This window comes from Nansenia antarctica, assembly GCF_963989245.1.
Source record: "Nansenia antarctica genome assembly, chromosome: 2".
NCBI lineage: Eukaryota > Metazoa > Chordata > Actinopteri > Argentiniformes > Microstomatidae > Nansenia > Nansenia antarctica.
Window position 1 is genome coordinate 17652360 of NC_137675.1, and position 21384 is coordinate 17673743.

A 21384-nucleotide genomic window follows, 5' to 3' on the forward strand; every position below is an offset into this window, starting at 1 on the left:
GTTGGCTGTCGTGACGTGGGGAGAAATAATACTATCTTATCAATGATGATGGCTGATGGCGCTCAGGAAATCAGATACTGAGTGAGTGAACATCTGGCGCGGGGGAAGAGAGGGCAAAAAAAAAAAAAGTGATCGGTATAATCACAATTCTGTGAAACGACGTCTTTTCTACGCACAAGGTAGCCAAGAACACTCACTCATACAGAAGGACCGTTCCAGACTCTTGAGTAGTTCATTATCCGACCTCGTATTACGTCAGTACTCGCATTCCATTCAGTCATCTCTATGGGAGCTCTGGAGAGGTACAGTTCATCGTGTCTTTTTTCTCCAGCTGCAACAAAAACACTGTCATCCGCTCCCCCCCTCTCTCTCCTGTATTAACCATCCTTCTTGATAAGCAGTGTTTCATCACATAACGATCAATTCGTCTGATATGGCTATCTGTGGTGAATGTGTGACTGTTCAAATATTGGAATTCACCTTCGCCGACCTCGCAGTGTTTTGACACCGCCGCCGGTAAAAGCTCGACTACTCTGCCGTGTCTCCGAAAAGTGTATGCCCCCCCCCCGCCCCCGGCCTCTAGTGAAATCTAAGTTCTCATTTTAATATTTCACACACCTATGAATGTTATACTTTTATCACGTTACAGGCGTTTACTTCCCATAGCTTGTATCTTCTTCTTTTTTTAAAAGTTGTATCCACAGTTGGTTGTCTGACTTATTCCTATAACGGGCTACATATCATGGCAACAAAACGGCAACAAAAGTCTTATCTACTCCAGGCACACTCACACAATAATCCCTTTTCGAGTTCCTTTTCCTTGAAAGGCGCATGCTATCTATTCTCTTGCCGTCTTTGCATGGGTCAATGTTGAAAAGAAGAACATGTCTGAACGTTGTTCTCCCCTGACGTCATCTGAAGACTCTGATGTAGGCCACTGCTATAAGTCAATATGCAAAACGGAGGAATTATGGCTGTCGGTCCGCGACCACCCAAATCACCAGCGACCGTTAGCGGTCTGTCTGTCCCCTCCGTCTGGTTCAACAGGCGGCCTATTCCCACGGAACAGCCCCGTCCTTTCCTGACCTCCCTCTCCGGGATCTCCAACGGGTTAGCCTAGATATCCCCACTTCCAAAAAGGGGCAGATAATGAGTGTGTAATTTGAAAGATGTAGAAGGACGATTTTTTAAATCAAGAAAGTGGTGCCCACGATGTGACAACTGGACACGACCCACAGGCCTCTTCATATGTTGCTCCTAAACTTATTCTAAAGAGTTGTCAAAACAACGTCACAAGGAACCCTCCATTCGCCTACACTGAATAACAACATGCAACTGTCAAAATATGAAAAAAAGGCTCCTGGTATACAAAACAAACTGAAGGTATTCCTTTAAGACATTCCTGTAGATGGTTGGATTTTTTAAATATATATATATATAATATCCAATGCAAATAGCAGCCAATTAAAAGCGAAACCTCCAAATATGAGCACAAACGTCAACTAGGCAAAATGTTCCCTCCTGTGCCCAAAGCTTCGAAACTTTTCCCCCAGGCCGTAGCCTACTTCCTTCGCCTGGCAGGCGGGCAGACAGACAGACAGACAGCAGACTCGTGGAGTCTGGATAGGAGTGCACACACGGGGGCTCTGGGAATGTCCTCCCCTTTGCATTCCCCGAGGACCCGAAATCCCATGAGAAGGGGGGGGAAAAAAGATCTCCTTGATCCCGTTTCTCTTATTCAATGAACAACGGAGACGGTACTGTCTTATCTCTTCATCAATTCCTGAAGTCTGGACAGTTTGAGTTGTCGCTTGCCTTGCATACATGTGCCCCAACCAACAACATAACACTGTGAGCTTTCGCTGTGTTGCGTCCTCTTCCGTTCGGCGAGGGTTGCCTCCCTTTTTTTTTGCCCGACTGTCTGTTGTGTCAGGAGAAGAATATACTAGAGTTTGAGCTGTTTCTGCTTATCCAGGCGAAGACAACGCAGCACCCGTCGCTACCACCATCTTCCTGACTTCAGTCGGAAATTCTCCGCCTGGTGTGGGTGGGTGGGTGGGTGGGTGGGTGTCCAAAGTGGAGCGGGTGCGCTTCAGTCCGAAAACGAATACAGGGGAGGGGGGGATACCAGGGGAGCGCGCACGTAGAAATGTGTGTGGCAACGCGCACGCATTGAAGGGGACAACTATTGCTTATTAATACATTCCAATGAGTAAACTTGACATGGATACGATGTAAATCGTCCTTTACGCATTCCACATGCATAGGGCTGTATTTTTTATTTTTATTTTTTAAACGACAATTTTAAAAAACGAGCTCACACAAATAGAACACACATTTGTCTAATTCTTTACTCTCATATTATCTACTGTATTCGAGGGTATACATTTTAGGCAGACAGAGCTATCTTATCTGGGTGGTGCCCATAATACAAATAGTGATACTGATTGTGACAGGTGGGGTTGAAACCCAGGTCTCCCAAATGGAAGACCCAAGAATTTACCATTAGGCCAAGAGGACATCCTCAAGGCTCTAGGGTGACACTTGAGTTCAGACATGTCTCAGACAGGGCTACCGTGAATCCAAATCACCTCCTCTACATATATTGATGGCAGCCGCATGGCTAGAGGAGATAAAACATAATTGCATTAGAGGGAACACAATGTGACCAACCTATGGTCAGTTTCCACATCCCTCAACAAACCTTTGTCTTATGTAGCCGATCGTTTGAAGGAAAGATAAAACCTACACTTTGAATCCAATAAAAAATGAAGGAGAGAGAGAGAAAACAAAGAAGAGAGGGAAAGAAAACAAAGAAGAGATGGAGGTTGTCAGTACAGTCTCGATAGTCTACTGCCTTGATAAGTACACTAGTCGCTCTCAGGTTGGGGTCAAGGGCCATTGCACACAATGCACAGTAGCATCGGCACTCCCTGTGTATGACTGTACCAACACACACATGTATGGAGCATGTATGGATGTGGACACACACATGTATGGAGCATGTATGTACTGTATGTGGACATACACATGTATGGAGCATACATGTATGGAGCATGTGGACCTACACTCTCATACAAAGCACACGTGTGCTTTGTATGAGAGGTGGGCTGAAACACTCAGAACAGTGTGTGCGTGTGTGTGTGTGTGTAATGTTAATCTAAATGTCATTCAGTGATTACCTCAGGACACAGTAGCTTCAATTATGTTGGCTTCACTTCGAGTGGAACTTGAATGACAGCTACCTTAGAACATCCACACCCTTGTGATGTTTGGTGCACCGAGTAGACAACATTTCCACTTAACCCTATCATAACCATAACCATTTGAGGAGAAGTGTGAAAATCTGACCTTAGATCAGCTCCTAACAGCATCTTCCTCCCTATGGTTAGGCAACCCTAATTGCACGGAAACTATGTGAATATGATTTGAGATGTGTCACTTCATTGCTTCAACGGAGTTAACACCCACATCTGTAATCCTTATAATACAGGGATTAAAAGGACTGGGAGACACACCTATGCAAACAACTTAACTCATGCAGTCGTGAATCTACACAGTGTAAGTGCTTGCTTCTAAATGGTACTTTGACGTTTATAAATAGATGCGTCTGTGTGGTAAGTTTTTTGATAGGTATAAGACTTAATTGCTCATGTTTTAAGTGGATAAACGTCTAACCCTAATCCTTCTGTTTTAGCTATACTAGTTAGAGAGCTGAGAATAACATCATAGATTATCCATCAGTAACACACCTACAGTATGTCACCTATTCTTTGGGAAATTAAATGTAAAAATCTGGTATTTATGGTGATGTCTGTGCTTTCAATGTTACTAGCCGTGGGAGGTGAGTTGTGTTAAAATGGAGTCTTATTATTTTCAGTCACATTTAATGTGGCCAAAGGTCCAGACATCAGTTTAGATGCCGTTTCCTTCTTTCTGTTAATCGTTTCCATAGACTTCAATTGAGTTGAGGCGCTCCCTGGTGGCTATTTGGTGCTGCTGCATGTCTCCAAAAGGTTATTATAAAAAAGCATCAAAATTCTACAGAATTTTAAGGAACTGTAGACTTGCATCTGCTTATAATAAAAGGTAAAACTTGACATTTTGTTGCCCTTATACCCGTGTCATAGTGTAATTACACTACTAACAACATTGTACATATGTGGTTACATGGGGAGTTAGCATTCCTTCAAGAGGAGTGTGGTGTCTGTAGTAAAACAGGGAGTTTCAATCTACCTGTCTGTGTGTGTGTGTGTGTGTGTGTGTGTGTGTGTGTTGTCGGTTAGCACTCTCTTAGCACCCCCCCCCCCCCCCCGTGTATTTGGCCCACTTTTACAAACCCAAAATATACACTTTCACACGGTAACAAGCGAAACATATGAATAATTCACACCAGGGCCAGAAACAGAAATTGGAGCAAAACAAAGTTGAGATCTACTTAATTTCCCTTTTTTCTCAAAGAAACCACACAAGAATATCAGTTGCAAGTAGACCTGAACATACAAGGAAAAAATACATCTTTAATGACACTGCCATCTTGACATGCAGTATACTGAGGTAAAGCTAACAACATGGAAAGGCAGAGCCTGTCGGCGTCAAATGTACAAATGCGTTCTTACATGGCAATGACATACTAACAGAGATGTGGTCTACTTTATTGTAACTCAGAAGATTACAATTCGTTCTACTGTCGGAAGAGCACAACTGATATAGGCCTATTCAGACTCTTTGAAAACGAGAAAGACAATAATAGTAGTATTTGTGAACTCCGAAAATTAGCTGCTGGTATATTTTGTCCCTGTCTAAGGATAAAGAGAATAAATAAAACACAAACCTTGCAAAACAAACAGAAATAAAACAACAAACCTTTGTTTATATTCCCTGGTTCGTTCACATACGTGTTAGCTGAGGGTCAAAGTCTCTGATTGGATGTTCTTCAACTCTTCTCTTTTTTTCACTGTTGGATTTCTAGTTTTACTATGTGGCTAAACCCCACTCAAACGCTGCACTCCTCTCCATACTCTGTACATCTTCCCCCCCCTCTACCCTGCCTCCCCTCCATCCCTCCATCCCTCTCTCCACGTGTCCCCCATGTCCAGTCCGAACAAACAGAATGGGACTATCCCAGGACAGCTTCTGGCTTCTGCCTTCCAACCAGCTCCTCTCTCTTCCCTCCTCCTCCTTCCATCCATCTATCCCCTCTCTCCACTCCTCCACTCTTCTCCTCCGCTCACTGCTGCCGCCAGTGGTTCTTGGGCTTCTCCTTGGGGAGAGGGGGCGGTGGCGCGGGCGCCGCTTTGACCGGGGCTGGCGAGTTGTCCGCCGTTAGGCTGCTGAGCAGGGCGGGCAGATCCACGGTGATGGCCTTCTCCACCTTCTCCAGCAAACAGCCTCCTGACCAGCTGCAGTGTTGGGACAGCTCCTTGAACCCGCCAGGGGGGTTGATGCCAAAGAAGTCCTGGTAGGCCTCTTTGTTGGGCAGGTCGAACTTACTGATGTTGGTTTTGGCCAAGATGGACTTGAAGATGTAGAACTTGTCCGGGTCGGAGACGATGTCGCGGAACACCTCGTCGGGGTCGCTGAACCAGCCCAGCTTGTCGTGGTACGTCTGGAGGTAGCGGTCGACCAGGAGCGCGTGGATCCGGACGCGGATGGCGTGCTGGCGGACGAAGGCGATCTTGTTCTCCAGCTGGTTCTCGATCACCTGGTTGAGGTCCTCCAGCAGGGAGGTCTCCTCCCGCATGAAGAGGTCGCGGCTGGTGTCGGGGGCGTAATCCGCCTGCCAGAAGGAGCTGACGTAGACCCTGGGAGGCTCCGTCACGTTGATCAGCGGCGCCATGCTCCAGAAGAGGGCGCCGTAGACGCGCATCAGGTCCTGGGTGTTCAGGTTGTCGGCCTTGTTGAGGATGATGCGGATCTGCGACTCGCGGCCCTTCATCTGCTTGAAGAGCATCTCCAGCTCCCCGCCCACGTCCAGCTTGGTCGGGTCGAACACCAGGAAGATCAGGTCGGCCCGGTCGATGAACCACTGGCAGACCTCGTTGTAGGGGTAGCCTGGGCGGAGAGAGAGAAAGAGAGGGGGGGGATTGACCAATCAAATAATGTTTTGCTTGAGGTTGTTGTTGTTGTTGTTGTTGTTGATGATGTTGTTGTTTTTAAGAATGTAGGTGTGTGGTTTTATCCATAAACTTGTCTGCGAGCATAAGGTGAATGTGTTTGTGTGTGTGTGTGTGTGTGTGTGTGTGTCTGTGCTTATTCTCCCCCCACCTCTCTCCTGCTGTTTGCGGTTCTCGATGATGCCAGGCGTGTCCACAAAGGTGACCCTCTCCAGCAGCTTGTGGGGCATCTCAATGCCCACCAGTCTCTCCAGGAAGCCCTGGCCAAACTTCTCCAGGGGGGAGAAGCCTCTGGAGCTGTCAGCTGCCATCACGATGCCCTCCACGGTGCGGGGCTTCTCCCCATGCATCACCACCGTGTACTCAGAGGTTGTGGGCTCAGCACCTAGGAGAGAGGGAGTAGAGAGAGAGAGAGAGAGAGAGAGAGAGAGAGAGAGAGAGAGAGAGAGAGAGAGAGAGAGAGAGAGAGAGAGAGAGAGAGAGGGAGAGCGAGAGAGACAGAGAGAGAGAGAGAGAGAGAGAGAGAGACAGAGAGAATGTTAAATGTAGAGAATTAATTACCTATAACACTGAATGTAAAAACGAGTGTGTTTAACATTAATACATTCATTATTATAATTATATATATATATAATATTATTATTACATTTAATACATATAGCAAACCATGCATTACAATGACCCTGTCTTACTATTCCTACTTCTACCAGCCACCCCCGGTATACAGGTATAAGTAGAGTAGGGTGGTGTTTACCTGTGTAGAGCTCTTGGCCGGTACCCTGCACACCCAGGAGGTAGTTTATCATGGAGGACTTGCCCACACTCCAGGGACCCAGGAACAACACCATGGGCTTGGAGGTGATCTCTCCCTCTGTGGAGGAGAGAGAGAGGAAGGAGGACAGAAAGAGAGAGAGACAGAAAGAAAGAAATAAAGCGTGCAAGACAGGGAATGAAAGAGAGAAAGAGAGCGAGACAGAGAGAAAGGGAGGGAAAGATTGTTTGAATGTCTCTAGAATATCTCTGTCCGTCTGTACCACATGGGGGCGTAAGTTGCTTGTAATCACAACATGGAGGCTTATCCTCCAAATCCACTTCCATCATGGAGGAAGGAAACTGCCCCAAAGCTCCAAGTGTGGTTTTAGTGAGCCTAACCGCACAAACAAAGCTGTATTCATACAAGACCTCTTGGGGGTCACAGGGTAGATGCAACAATGTAAACATGTAAATGGCTTCACTGCACTTGAATTGATTATTGTCAGGTGTACGGTTCTCCTGGCTTTCCTTGGAAAAAAACGAAAAGAAAGGATGCACCGAGTGGTCGCTATTTGGGAAAGTAATTCAAGATTTTCTGTAGCTAGGAGCAATTCTTAATCAAATGAGTCGAAATGTTTTTTTTACTCAGTCGCGAAGTAGAGTTCGGAGGGTTATATTGGACTCTGGGAGCTAACTTTACAAACAGGCTAGCCAAGTCACACTTAGAACTCTGTAGCTGTATGGAAATGTCATAGCACTTGGGAAATAGTTTTAGGAGGAGCTAAGAAAATAGAATGTATCGCCCAGAATACACATACTTGGACCTAAATGGCAAAGTTCAGACTTTAATCATTGTGCAATAACATTGTGCAGCAGCAGGATGCCGTATATCAGCAAAAAATGTCAAAATGACTAATGTTGGCCTTTAATGTGTTTATTTATTTAGTTGGCCCTTCATCGCTCCTGGTGTGTGAGAATGGCTGAGTTTCTCCAGGCAAAGGTGCTGTGGTCGTTTGGAAAGCTGTGCTACAGATGAATATTCCACATGGATGGCAGTGTCTGCAAGCACAGTTGGTTACTAACTAACTGTAGCTGGTTTTTTTTATTTTGTTTTTGTCTTGTGAACAATGTGGCATTGTTCAGTGCAGAAACAGTGAGGTAATACTGCCAAGTGGTTGCTATTATACCTGTCTGAAATGGTTTTTAATACTTTAATAATAATATTTAAATGTTGTATATGTGAAACAGGTGGTTGCTACCTGTGTGTAATGTTGTTGTTACCTGTGTGTAATCTAATGGGAGGGTTACCTGTGTGTAATCTAATGGGAGTGTTATCTGTGTGTAATCTAATGGGAGTTCTACCTGTGTGTAATCTAATGGGAGGGTTACCTGTGTGTAATCTAATGGGAGTGTTATCTGTGTGTAATCTAATGGGAGTTCTACCTGTGTGTAATCTAATGGGAGTTCTACCTGTGTGTAATCTAATGGGAGTGTTACCTGTGTGTAATCTAATGGGAGTTCTACCTGTGTGTAATCTAATGGGAGTTCTACCTGTGTGTAATCTAATGGGAGTGTTATCTGTGTGTAATCTAATGGGAGTTCTACCTGTGTGTAATCTAATGGGAGTTCTACCTGTGTGTAATCTAATGGGAGTGTTACCTGTGTGTAATCTAATGGGAGTTCTACCTGTGTGTAATCTAATGGGAGTTCTACCTGTGTGTAATCTAATGGGAGTGTTATCTGTGTGTAATCTAATGGGAGTTCTACCTGTGTGTAATCTAATGGGAGTTCTACCTGTGTGTAATCTAATGGGAGTGTTACCTGTGTGTAATCTAATGGGAGGGTTACCTGTGACCTCGTGCGTTCTGAGCTCATTGTACTTGTAGACCTGTTCCATGGGCTTGATGGCTGTATTATAGACATGCTGCAGCTTCTTCATGGCAGCTGGACATGAGAGGGATGAGGAGAGGCAAAGAGAGAGAAAGAGTGAGGGTGAGGTGAGAGAAAAGTAGATGAGGAGAGGAGAGTGATTGCAGCATTCTAGAGGATTGCACCATGAGTGAACCAACCTGACTCTGAGGCTTTTCCTTTACAGAGCCGAGCAGTGTGTCTATTTACTCTGATTAATCACTTCCCCTATTGGTCACACACACACACACACACACACACACACACACACACACACACACACACACACACACATCACAGTCCTGCCCACATCTTGAAACAATTTTCGGAATAATGTCTGCCGAGAACCTAAAATAGCTTTTTAGCTTTTACCAAACACCCCTTCCCAATCCCATCCACCCTCTCCAAGTCGCATATATAAACACATCTGGGTTTCTCGCTCAACAAAGGTCATTCAAAACCTTTGGTTAACAGGACCAGAGTAAGTTAAATCATATGAACATTGATTCCATACCTTTCATAGTTTGAAGTTTTCTCTTTTCATTAAGACAGGAGGAACTGGCTACTATCTCTGTGGCTAATGTGTTTAATTGTGTCTATATGGAGGTCAGAGGAGGCTGGTTGAGGTACACATAGGAGGACAGGCTCATTGTAATGCATGGAATGAAATGAGGAATGGTATCATGCACGTGTATATGATTCCATTCCTTATTCCATTCCATGCTTTACTATGAGCCCATCCTCCGATTTCTACCTCCACCACCCTCCCATGCTTGCTCTTCACTCCTTACCTGAGAACTCTTCAGAGTGATCTGAACCAGCCAATCGCAGCGTCTCATCGATGTGGGAGCGGTCTCTCAGTGCTGGGCCCGCCGCTGCCTCCCCCTGTGCTGCTGATTGGAGGAACAACCTATCAATCAACTGTAAGGCCGTCAGACCCTCTATGCATTTAGATAGTGATAGGCAGGGCCAGGAGGTTATCCTGACCCTGTGCCCTGACCCTGTGCCCTGACCAGTAAAAACCTCTGAACCCTAGTTACTATGATTAAACGGCGGTGCAAAGCAAGCACAGTCCTGAAGCAAACATGCTTATGTGAAACATAGGACATTCGCGATCTGTTTCAAAAGCCTGAAACAAAATTTTCAGTAGAGGTAAAACACAGATGACATTGACACAAAACAAAGACATTATCCTTGATTTCCTGCCATGAGACAGTCCTGAGTGACCAGGCCATCTGGCCGGAGCTGTGGCCATATTGTTATATCAGTGTCTCTCCCCCCTTCCTCCTCTATTTCTAGCCAGCTTATTTCGAGCCCTGGGGTTATTCCTGATGCCCCTTTCGCCACTCATATCATGTTTCCGGGGTATGGCACGGGCCGAAGAGAGGGTCAGAGAAAGAGCGAGAGAGAGAAGGGAGGGAGGGAGGGAGGGAGGGAGAGAATCAAAGGGGGGGGGGACAAGACACTTTAGAAGACTCAGCCAATGTCTTTTATAGCTTCGTCAACAGACAAAGCTTCAGGATTACAGTAGCACTTGGCTCTATTTGAAGAACCATGGTGAAAACACGACAGATATAACGGGGCCCTGAGTTTATAACAACCAGATGTTTAAACCAACCGTCGAAGAGAAAATGAGTTCTCCAGCCGGTTCTCCAGCCATTGTAGACCAAGAGAAATCTCATTGAGCATTTCTGTGGCCTGCTTTGTTTTCTTTTCCCTCAACCTGACGTGTACAGGTAAGCCTTCAGTATAAGTACATGAGCATATAATAGATCATAGTTATACACAAATGATGCAAAATGTAACTTTCTAACCAACGAACCTTTTGCTGGTGCCACTGCTGGTTCCTCTGCCACCACGTCCTCCACGGTGACCTCCTCAACCACCGCCTCCTCAACCACCGCCTCCTCAACAACAGCTACAGGTGTGACCACCTCCTCAACCACCTCCTCCAACACCTCCTCGGGAGCTGCCTCCTCAGCCACCTCCTCAACAACAGCTACAGGTGTGACCACCTCCTCAACCACCTCCTCCAACACCTCCTCGGGAGCTGCCTCCTCAGCCACCTCCTCAACAGGCAGGACCTCCTCTACAACGGCCGCTTCTTCCACAGGTTCTGGAGCTGCTTCCTCTACAATGGGCTCGGGTTCTGCCTCGGGTTCTGCCTCGGGTTCTGGCTCGGGTTCTACGGCCTCCTCTGGAGCTGGTACCTCGGGTTCTGGTTCTGGCTCGGCCACCACCTCTGCTGCTTCTTCTTCTAGTGGTGCCTCATCAGCTTCAGCAACCTCCTCTGGGAGGACCTCTGTGAGGACAACCTCCTCTGCAGCTGCGACCTCCTCCACTCGTGTGTCCTCTGGTGCAGCCTCCTCCTCAGTAGTGTCCTCCACAGCAGGTTCCTCCACGGCTTCCTCTGCAGCAGGCTCAGCCTCCGCTTCCTCCTCCTCTGCAGCCTCTTCTTCCTCTTCTTGTGGGACTACTTCCTCCTCTTCCTGCTCTTCCTCTACAACCTCTTCAGCAACAGGTTCAGCTTCCTCGACTTCCTCTTCAGCTGTGGCGACTTCCTCTTCGACTTCTTCTTCTTCTGATGCTTCAGCCTCCGCTGCAGACTCAGGTTCGGCCTCTTCTTCAGCTACCACCTCCTCTTCTTCAGCTACCACCTCCTCTTCTTCAGCTGCCACCTCCTCTTCCTCAGCTGCCACCTCCTCTTCCTCAGCTGCCACCTCCTCTTCCTCTTCCTCAGCTGCCACCTCCTCTTCCTCTTCCTCAGCTGCCACCTCCTCTTCCTCTTCCTCAGCTGCCACCTCCTCTTCCTCTTCCTCAGCTGCCACCTCCTCTTCCTCTTCCTCAGCTGCCACCTCCTCTTCCTCAGCTGCCACCTCCTCTTCCTCAGCTGCCTGCTCCTCTTCCTCCTCCTCTACCACCCCCTCCTGAGAAGCCTCCTCTCCTTCTTCTTCATCACTCCCTACATCCTCCCCGGGTAGGGCGTCTTCGGAGGAAACCGCCTCCTCCTCCTCCTCTTCGTCCTCCGAGGACTCCGACTCCTCCTCCTCTTCGTCCTCCGAGGACTCCTCCGACGTGTCTAGGGCCGGGGTGGGGTTACAGGAACAGACCCCGCTCTCTGGAGCCGGGGTGTCGTTGGAGGTGCTCTGGCCGGCGGGGTCACAACCGCAGGCGAACAGATCCCCCTCGGGCTGCTGCAGCTGCAGACGCATCAGGGGCTCCTCATCGTGGCTGGAGGCCTCCGCCACCAGCTCTGCAGGGACAGGGAGAAGAAGGGTTTAGACTGGTCATCAGTGGACGGCCATATTAGAAAGGATGGTAACGCTTAACATAGTGTGCTTCTACTACCGTGGAATTACTATTACTGTGTACTAGTAACCCTAAACCTAACCCTAACCCTAACCCTATTACTGTGTAAGCAAGAACTGTAATTAGTCATTACAACAACGCACTTACAGCAAGAACCCTAACCATAAACGTAACACACTGCGTAAGTACAGGATACAGTGAGTATGAGTAACAACAACACTTATTAGACTATACTTACAATTGTTATTACATAGTAATTACGAGCACTGTAACATAAATTGTGAACGAAAAGACAAATACTGTATGGGTAGCCTGTCTGCTCAACAAGAAGGTCTGGTTTCTTTCTCCTCAACACAGGAAGCAAATGAACAACATAGATGTCCATTTCACCCAATAAAACTGTCACACTACACTGTTGTCATTGTAAAAAACTGCTTTTATACAGATGAAATGCTAATAAAACGAATTAAACTGTTAGGATGCTGTTAGATTAAATTATTGGGAGACACAAATCTAATTGTGTGAACACAAAGGTGATTAGACAGCACTGAAAGCCAACATGGATAAGATTGGATGTCATTACTGTTAGTCACTCTTGTACTTTATGACCTTAATAGTTGTATTCATTATTCTAGACATTTATACATACACCCATCATTTATTTTCCTGCATTGACGCCTGACCAGAACGGACACTGAGTGTAAGCCAAGAGCAGATCGAATGCTCGACACCCTCTCAGATGATCAGACTCAGATTTCAGCTCCTTGAATGGTAGTCTCTCGAGGGAAGCGTCTACTTGAATGGCGATGCTTAGGCGTGACAAGGACTATTTGAAGGAAGTATTCACATATACAGTACTGTACACTACAGACGCTGCCAGTTAGGCCTGGCCTGTGGACTTCGGTGGCCCTAAGCAAGGTTTTGATTGTGCCCCCCCCCCCCCCCCCCCCCGCCATGTTTCACCCTGCTGCCAGTGTCAGACAGGAAGGTGTCAGACAGGAAGGTGTCAGACAGGAATGTGTAACTAACTAACATGACCTGAAGTAGTCTGATAGACTGCATAGGCTGCCTCTACGGTACTGTAGATGGTCACATCTCATTTATATTCATCTAGCCACATGATGATAGATCATAACCAATGTTACAAAATAGCTTGGATTTGATTCTTATATGACTATCAGGGGAGGCTGGTGGAGGTAGAACACATATGTTTCTCATTCCATTCCACATTTCTCATTCCATTATAATGAGATACCTCCACCAGCCTCAACTGATCACTCTATTGGTTCATCCATGTTGGACATGTTCACCAGGGGAATCCATTTTTAGAATGTTTCAGTTACAAATTGCAGAAAATTATATAATCCGATATTCTAGATCACAAATTCACCCAAACTTTGAAGTGTCCACAAGTTTCAAGTTGATGAAGTCTAAACTGAATAGGCAACTACACTGATAAACCCACAATAGCATGCACGTGGTTACATAATCTCACACACATAGGCCTACATGTGATCAGGTATTACACCACCCAAAACGATTTTGTTTAGAGTTGCCATGGTTTCAAAACACGTCTAGATGTCTAGAACGGGGACTCCCTCTCTGTTACCCAATCCTGCAAATACATTGGACGCCCATGGACCCAAAGGACCACAATGTTCGAGGAACACAACACTATGACCTCTCTGTCTAATTATACCAGCCTGTAGGGTCTTAGCGGGAGGTCAGGACAATCTAAATGACATGTAGTGGGACAGAGTGTAGTGCTTGGAAGCTAAATGTATGTCTGCAGTTGCTGTTTCACGGTGGTGGTGTGTGTGGATCGGGTTATCGTCATGGACAGCTGCAGGTTGATTCTCACCTTCACAATCGCTGGCTAGGAAGAGTTAACACATTCCCATTGCCCACCATGCTAACATTTATACACATACCAATGCACTCACAACTACCGCATGTTTTTGACTACAATCCCCAGAGTCCTGAGCTCGCAGAAATGCTCAAACCCATCGGCCAATGTCAGTTTTAAATGTGGACTTGGAAATGCGCCGCAAAGCCCAGCAAGCTGAGACCTCAAGCGAAGATCAACACAGATTGATCCAATGGGCAGGGCGAAAAAAGCTTAGCACTCATCTGACTGTCCATGGTTAGAGACAGGAGGATTCGGTGTTCTGTCTGCACTCTCCCCTCTGTCCTCCTATTCTGGGGATGTGATTCACATGTAAACAATTTAGTGCTCATGATGTCGGCCGTCACCTCTGTGGCTGGTAGCTATGTCCGTTTATCACCTCCTCAGGGCATTGTCAGCATTAGTGACCAAGAAAAATACGGTGGACATTCCATACAAGTACACGCTGTCATGTGCAGTGGAGTTGACACATCTGCGAGTGTACCCTTCAGTATGCATGCACACTTTACTTGTGACAGTGTGGATTGAGTTCTGGGTCTTTTTACTGAACAAAATGACACCTCGATTCAGTGGCGGACTCAGGCTGTTTGAAGGGCAGGGGCGAAAAGAAAAAAGGGCACCTACTGCACAACATGGGACCCCATCAGTGCACATGGTCAAGTTTAGATCATTGGAAGGGCAGCCAATAGGGCACATCCTCTCATTTTCGCCACTCAAAAGGACATTTTCCCCACTCTAAAGGGCACTTAAGAGAGACGTTTTTCAACCGTGGGGGCACCAGGAGGGGCGGTCGCCCCCCCTGCCCCCCCCCTGAGTCCGCCAGTGCCTCGATTGCATGGTATAATTGTGTGAGAGCCTTTCTGAGTGCCTTTTGGAGATGCATTCACTTCAAAAGTGCCATTCAGACGCTGTTTTGGAGGTGATATTTCTGATGTTTAGTCTGTAGCCCTCCTAGCATCGCTGGATTTACATTCACATTAACATTTTTGGCATTTAGCAGACGCCTTATTCCAAAGCGACTTGCAACAAATACATTTGACTAAGTAAAGTGAATCATCTATCCACCAGTCTTAGTAGGAAAAAGTAATCTATGCTCAATCCAGGGGTCATTGGCAGTCGTTGTGCTAGAGATCTTTTTATTTCATGACACAGGACAAACAGTACAGGGGGAGTAGTAGTAGTCGCTGCAAAGAGTGTCGCCTTCCAATCAGATAGCAGTTGGAAAAGGCCAGGGTATCAAGCATGTCATGGGAGGACTTTACGCAATGTGAACTCTGTTAAACACCACAGAAAGTCACATGGATTTCCAGGGCTCTGCTCTCAGATCTCCGGGACAAAGAGAGGGCATCACTGCTCGACTACTATTGCTTCCTCGCGGGTCTCTTCTCCTCCATTTGCTCTGACATACGTATATATATGAACAGGTGTTTTATTGCTGGCAGGCACATATTATCTTTATCCATCCATGTCAAATCAGCTCAGATATGGAAGAGAGGGAAACAAAGCCATTTAAAACTATTGAGATGCACCCCCAGAACCCCTGTGTCCTGTACTACAAGTCTCCTGCAGACAGGGGGCGGTAACAGAGCTAAAATTAGTCCCTTGGCAGGAATCTCTCTCACCCTTGGCATTCTGTATTGGCCCTTGGCTCACTAACCCGTGGTCGTAAAGAGCATCACAGCCAGACTTAAGTGTACCTTAGGTGTCCCTAATTGAGTGAAACAAACGAGACGTGGGTGGCGCGTGGGCGGCAGGGGAATTGTGTGTGTGTGTGTGTGTGGGGGGGGGGGGGGGAGATTAGGGGAGGGGGGGTGTGTGTGACTTGGAACGACGATATGATTGGGAAACAGGGAGCCAATTGCTCTCTCTGCCACTCTAGCCAATGAGGCTTGGATGGTGGCCACAGACATAGGCCATAGTGAAACATAGTGAGGGCATAGTGAAACAGCATCGTCTGCACGGTTACATGGCGCAGGCCCGCCAGCCAAGATTCTTAAGGGCAACGGTGTCGTCAGATTACCAACAACAACTGACGTTAGGTAACGGGGGTCACTGAATTACGACTGTTTGTTTGTTTATGTTTATGATAATGTAGTCTATGTTATGATGGTATCGAGTAAAGACGAGATACTACAGCTGAAGAAACTGGAAGTCAGACTACAGTAATAGCACTTCGTCAACGGAGGAGGTCATTTCGAACAGAAACAGCAGGTTAAGAAATGGACGTGAAGGGGAGAGTAATCACCACTTCATGGCATATCCAAATAAGGGGTCGAATATTCCATTTGAAAGTCTATTTTCTATCAGAAGTTGGATAAAGATATATAAATATCAGCTATAGAAAACTGTAACTGTGGGAATTTAGGTGGTCTTACAGTTTGCTTATCGAGGGTAAACCCAAGGGATCGTTTTCCGTTGCTGGTAGCAGTCAAGGAGCCAAATTGAATTATAGTTAATGTGGTTAGGGAGGGGGAGATGTCCTGGGAGCGGGAGAATGGGAGAGACTCATATGGGAATGATCACCAAGGCTCTTCCCCTATAAGCACAGAGATGACTGTACTTAATCAGGATTCAGTGGCAGAGAGAGAGAGAGAGAGAGAGAGAGAGAGAGAGAGAGAGAGAGAGAGAGAGAGAGAGAGAGAGAGAGAGAGAGAGAGAGGGAGACACGAAAAGCAAGTATGTATTACATATAGTGGTTGTGAATGTTGGACCACAAGCTTTGACAGATAATAACTGCCTACTGTACCTCCTGTTTATGTCACAAATAAACTCTGCCCAGTTGCAGGATACTGATCTACCACAAATCTAGCCTGCAACTTAAGACACAACTTGTGTGCATGTCATAATTGCACCATCACCATCTTAAATATAGATGGCCCATTATTATCACTGTTATGCTTCTGTTATGTAATGTGCAGGACTGTGGAGAGGGAGCCTGGTTGGGGGAGGGAGCTCCAGTCCTTAGGCCCTGATGGGCTGTAGGGAGGCCCAGGGACGGTGCATCAAAGTGGGGATAGAGAGGGACAGGTGCCTGGGCCCTGGACACTGCCTGCTGGTCCTGTCTCAGAGACAGAAATAGCACTACAATGAGCCAGGGGGGCAGAAATCTGGAGGGGATAATTCCACTTCTATTTCCAATAAGAGTGACGTTGCCTTTCCTAGCAATTGTTACCAGGGCAAGCCACCATCAACTTCGATGATTGCACTTAGGCACAGCAACTTTCTGTCTTATGCACGCACACGCACACACACACACACACACACACACACACACACACACATACACACACATACACACACACACACAGCTGCTGTCACTCCGGCTCTATCACTATCACAATTTATTTCCGTCCTGCCATCCATATAGGGCCATCCATTATCTGAAACGGGGGGGCCTTCACTGTCCGACAGGCTGCTACTGTATCATGCTATATTGTATATCCCCCCCCCCTCCCCCCCCTCCGCCCCTCCTCCTTCCTCTTAGTACTGGGGCTTCCCCTACGCATAGGCAGAGATATCTTTTCCAGCTGCAGCTTATCGTCGCCAATACAGACAGTGCTACAACAAACACAAGCAGGTCACTGCAGTGGCTGCCGTTGTGAGGCAGACTGGCTGCTGCTTGTGGTTTTTGCACGTTTGCAGACCTTGCAGAGTGTAGTCTTTGGAAACCCTCATGCTGCAACTCAGGCAACGGCCAGAAAACCAACAAGTGCTGTGTCTATGTGTGGTGAGGTTGCACACACTGGAGATGGGTGTGTTCCTGTCAGTCTTAAAGGGATGGCCCCCGTCACTGTCTGTGGCATCGGTCTTAAAGGGATGGCCGGTCTCTCTCACTGTGGCATCGGTCTTAAAGGGATGACCGGTCTCTCTCTCACTGTGGCATCGGTCTTAAAGGGATGACCGGTCTCTCTCTCACTGTGGCATCGGTCTTAAAGGGATGGCCGGTCACTCTCTGTGGCATTTGTATGGTGTCTGATTACTGTATGGACACTGACTAGAGCCAGGCCTAAAAGGCGCACCAAGCCCTCAGTCAGAAGGACAGGCAAGGGTAACACTAATAACAGTCAGTCTTGAACACACACACACACACACACACACACACAGAGAGAGAGAGAGCAGGTGTTCCTTACAGGTGTTCCTTCACTCCATCAAACTGACAGCACAGTACATAGGAAGAATTCCAAACTGCATAGTCAAGTTGCAGACAATACACCACACACAATGCTACAATGTCAAATCATTAAAAGAAAAAGACCTCAACAATTCAGTGATAGACAGTATCTCTGAGAACACATCAGACGGCAGAGCCCTAGTTTGAACTAAAAGGTCACAGTGTTAAACAAACAAGCAAGTTGCCATAGACCGACAGACAATGAATACAGCTGATCCACTAACATTTTAATTTGAGAGTCCTCTCAAATACACTGAGCACAATCAATAATACTGACTATGGGAGTAAATCCAAGTGAAACAAGTACCGGTAAGTGAATTGTAAATGAAACAAGTAAGTGAATTGTAAGTGAATTGCTGTATCCAACACTTCTGTCCCCAGGCAGGGTGAGTGGAGAGTTTCCGTCAGCTGGTGTCATGCTTCAACACTGACATTACCACCTCAAGCCAAGGGACTCTCTGAAGCACGATCATAGGCTGGGTTGGTGTGTGTGTGTGTGTGTGTGTGTGTGTGTGTGTGTGTGTGTGTGTGTGTTTGACAGCCAAATCAAACTGAACTGTCAGTATTATACCCTCAAGCAGTACATGCTATTTTCATTCATTCAATCAATCAGTCATTGCAATTTCATTACAGCACATACAGTATATCAGTGGAGGCTGGTGGGGGTAGAAATTGGAAGATAAGTTCATTGTAATGCATGGAATGGAATCATATCATTTCTCATTCCATTCCATGCATTACAATGAACCTGCCTCTTTGATTTGTACCTCCACCGCTGTAGTCTCAATGCCACCATGCGTCACAAGGGCTGGGGACAGCATCTCAACCAACCAGGACTGGTTCCCCCATAGTAAACATCCTTTCTCAGATTTGACACTTGAATAAGGCTGCAATAAACAAGTCATAACTGTGTAACAAGCAGCGTGTCAGTCCATGAATGTCAACGCTGAAGGTTTCATACCAGCGGCACACTTGCATCTGCTAAAGCTGTCGTTAACATTCTACATGCAGCTCTCTTAATGTCTCCCTAGTCAAACGAAGGACGCAAGAGGCCAAAGCGTTCATCCACATTCAATATTGAACACACAAACTATGAATAAATTCAGCAGCTACTCTTAGGCTTATTCTATGGACTATGGAGCAGAATATTACAGATCACTCAAATAAGCTACACCATTATGCAGTGCAACAATGCAATGCTAGGCAACACTCTACACATCGCATCCCACTGAGTACAGACGAGCCCCTTATCTCGATCTATCTGCACCTAAGCAATCCCACACTTGTTGTCTCGCCCTCTCCCCTCCTCGAACCCCAGGCCAGACCTTACCTGCGGTAGCCAGGGCCAGCAGAGCCAACAAGCAGCATACTGAGACTTCAAGAGCCTTCATTTTGGCTGCCAGAGGCCGACCGCCTCTCTCACTGGCTATATATACCCCCCCTCTCCTCCCCCCCCCCCCCCCCCCCCAACACAGACACACACACACACCCACCAGTATAAGGTCAAAGGGCGTGCCAAGGTGCCTGGGTGTCACAGCAACTGTACCCGTGTCGGCCATTCCGTGTCAATGCAGCTGGCCGGTCCAATCATGGTTGGGGATGGAAAGGGGCAAGGAAGCAGGAAGAGTTTGACCAGTCATGTTAGTTACTGTAATAGTACTGCTGTAGTTCTTGTTGGTATGAGAGTTTGGGCGATATCATTCATATAGGATTATTTTCATATATCATTCATCATATCTAGGAAAAATACTTCCATTTGGTATTTCAGTTGTTACTCTCACAGTGATAACAGCAACAATGCTGCTGAGTTGGTATACTGTTATTTTGATTTGACAGTATTAGAACACAGATAGATAATACCATACTCAAAGTCATTTCTGACTTAAGTTATTCATGGGGGATGAGGTTTAAATGAGATGTCATCACTCCATCAATGATGAAAGACAACTGTGGGACACAAGTGTTTGTCTGTCATTAATCGTGTCTGAAATACGAGCCTTCGAGGCAGCAAAGTTCTTCTAAAAACAGCACCACCTGGTGGGCAGAAAGCGAAAATATCAACCATGAAGGACAACGCTCAACCATTGAGCATAGTTTTTCATTCATGCACAACAAAACTGAAGTCAATTAAGTATCAAAAAACAAAGTACAAATTTTATTGTTTTTTTCTTTCTTTACAAAGGTCTGTTTTCCCAAGTTTTTTTTTTTTCTTAACAAAATATAACAGCTTCTCATCGACCTGGACTGACCAAAGAAATCAAATCGCAAGAAATATAAAAAAGTTTGTAATTAAAAATGGGACATGGGAGGATGGAGTAGAGAGAGACAGAGGGGGAAGAGGGAGAGAGAAGTAGAATTTAAAAGATTAAAAAGAAGACCAAAAACACAGCTGTTCGGTTTAAGTCGCAGCAAAGAGCTTCATAAACAGTAAAAATCTTCATCATTGTTGATTCAGGCAGTACAGAACAGCAAGTGCTTCATATCATTAATCTCTCCCGTACACCACAGCAGTGCACACATCTAGAGTATAAAAACATAAAAACAACAGAACGACAATGAAAGATGGAAGCGGCTCACTATGACGAGTGAGTCAACACTATTCTAACCATTTGAAGTTAATTCTCAGTCTACTAGATTAGCTAGTTTCCCCTCCGACCCAACCGCATAAACAGAGAAAGCGTCATCATTGATGACTCCAGACAGACACACCAGTAATATCCCCACAACAATAAATGAATACACCAAATAAAAAATGATAGCACAAATTACTCTGAAGAAAGGGAAGAAAAAGAAAAAGAAAATCAACACACTTTCAATTGGCAATAACGGGACATTTAGGGATGACAATAAAATAAGAAAACATAAAAGTCCAAATAAACGGAATGTGTTTCAGCATCATGACGGCATATTGGAGGAAGGAAGCAAGTGAGGAGTAACTTGCTCCCAGGGGAAAATAAAACAAAAACGACAACAGGGATTCCAGTCCCATTCCCAAACGATGACGACACAACATGGAGGGGAAGAGGGGCGTCCTACTGGTTCAGTGCATTACACTAGGGGCTTATTAGGCAGAGGGCAACGTACAAAAGACAGAAATACAACGTATAGATCTGACTGACTTTGAACCATCGGTCAAGTCCCATTATTTCCATTCTAATGTTGTGCCTTTGTAAATAGGCCCCTGGTCTTGTTCGTTCATTCCGAAAGGGGCTTGGGGGGGT

The 21384-nt window shown here is 46.2% G+C and overlaps 1 protein-coding gene across 1 annotated transcript; it reads right to left on the minus strand.

Moving 5' to 3' along the window:
* Nucleotides 1-5230: 5230 nt before the first annotated feature.
* LOC308149888 (sarcalumenin) lies at nucleotides 5231-19566 on the minus strand (the record flags this gene model as incomplete). Its single annotated transcript, XM_080522768.1, has 8 exons — nucleotides 19494-19566; nucleotides 11744-12030; nucleotides 10600-11455; nucleotides 9569-9670; nucleotides 8718-8813; nucleotides 6871-6987; nucleotides 6268-6501; nucleotides 5231-6054 (listed from the first exon to the last, which is right to left on the minus strand). Exons 1-8 carry the CDS (start codon nucleotides 19552-19554, stop codon nucleotides 5231-5233), a joined length of 2577 nt encoding a protein of 858 aa, XP_080378894.1. The 5' UTR covers nucleotides 19555-19566.
* Nucleotides 19567-21384: the final 1818 nt, after the last annotated feature.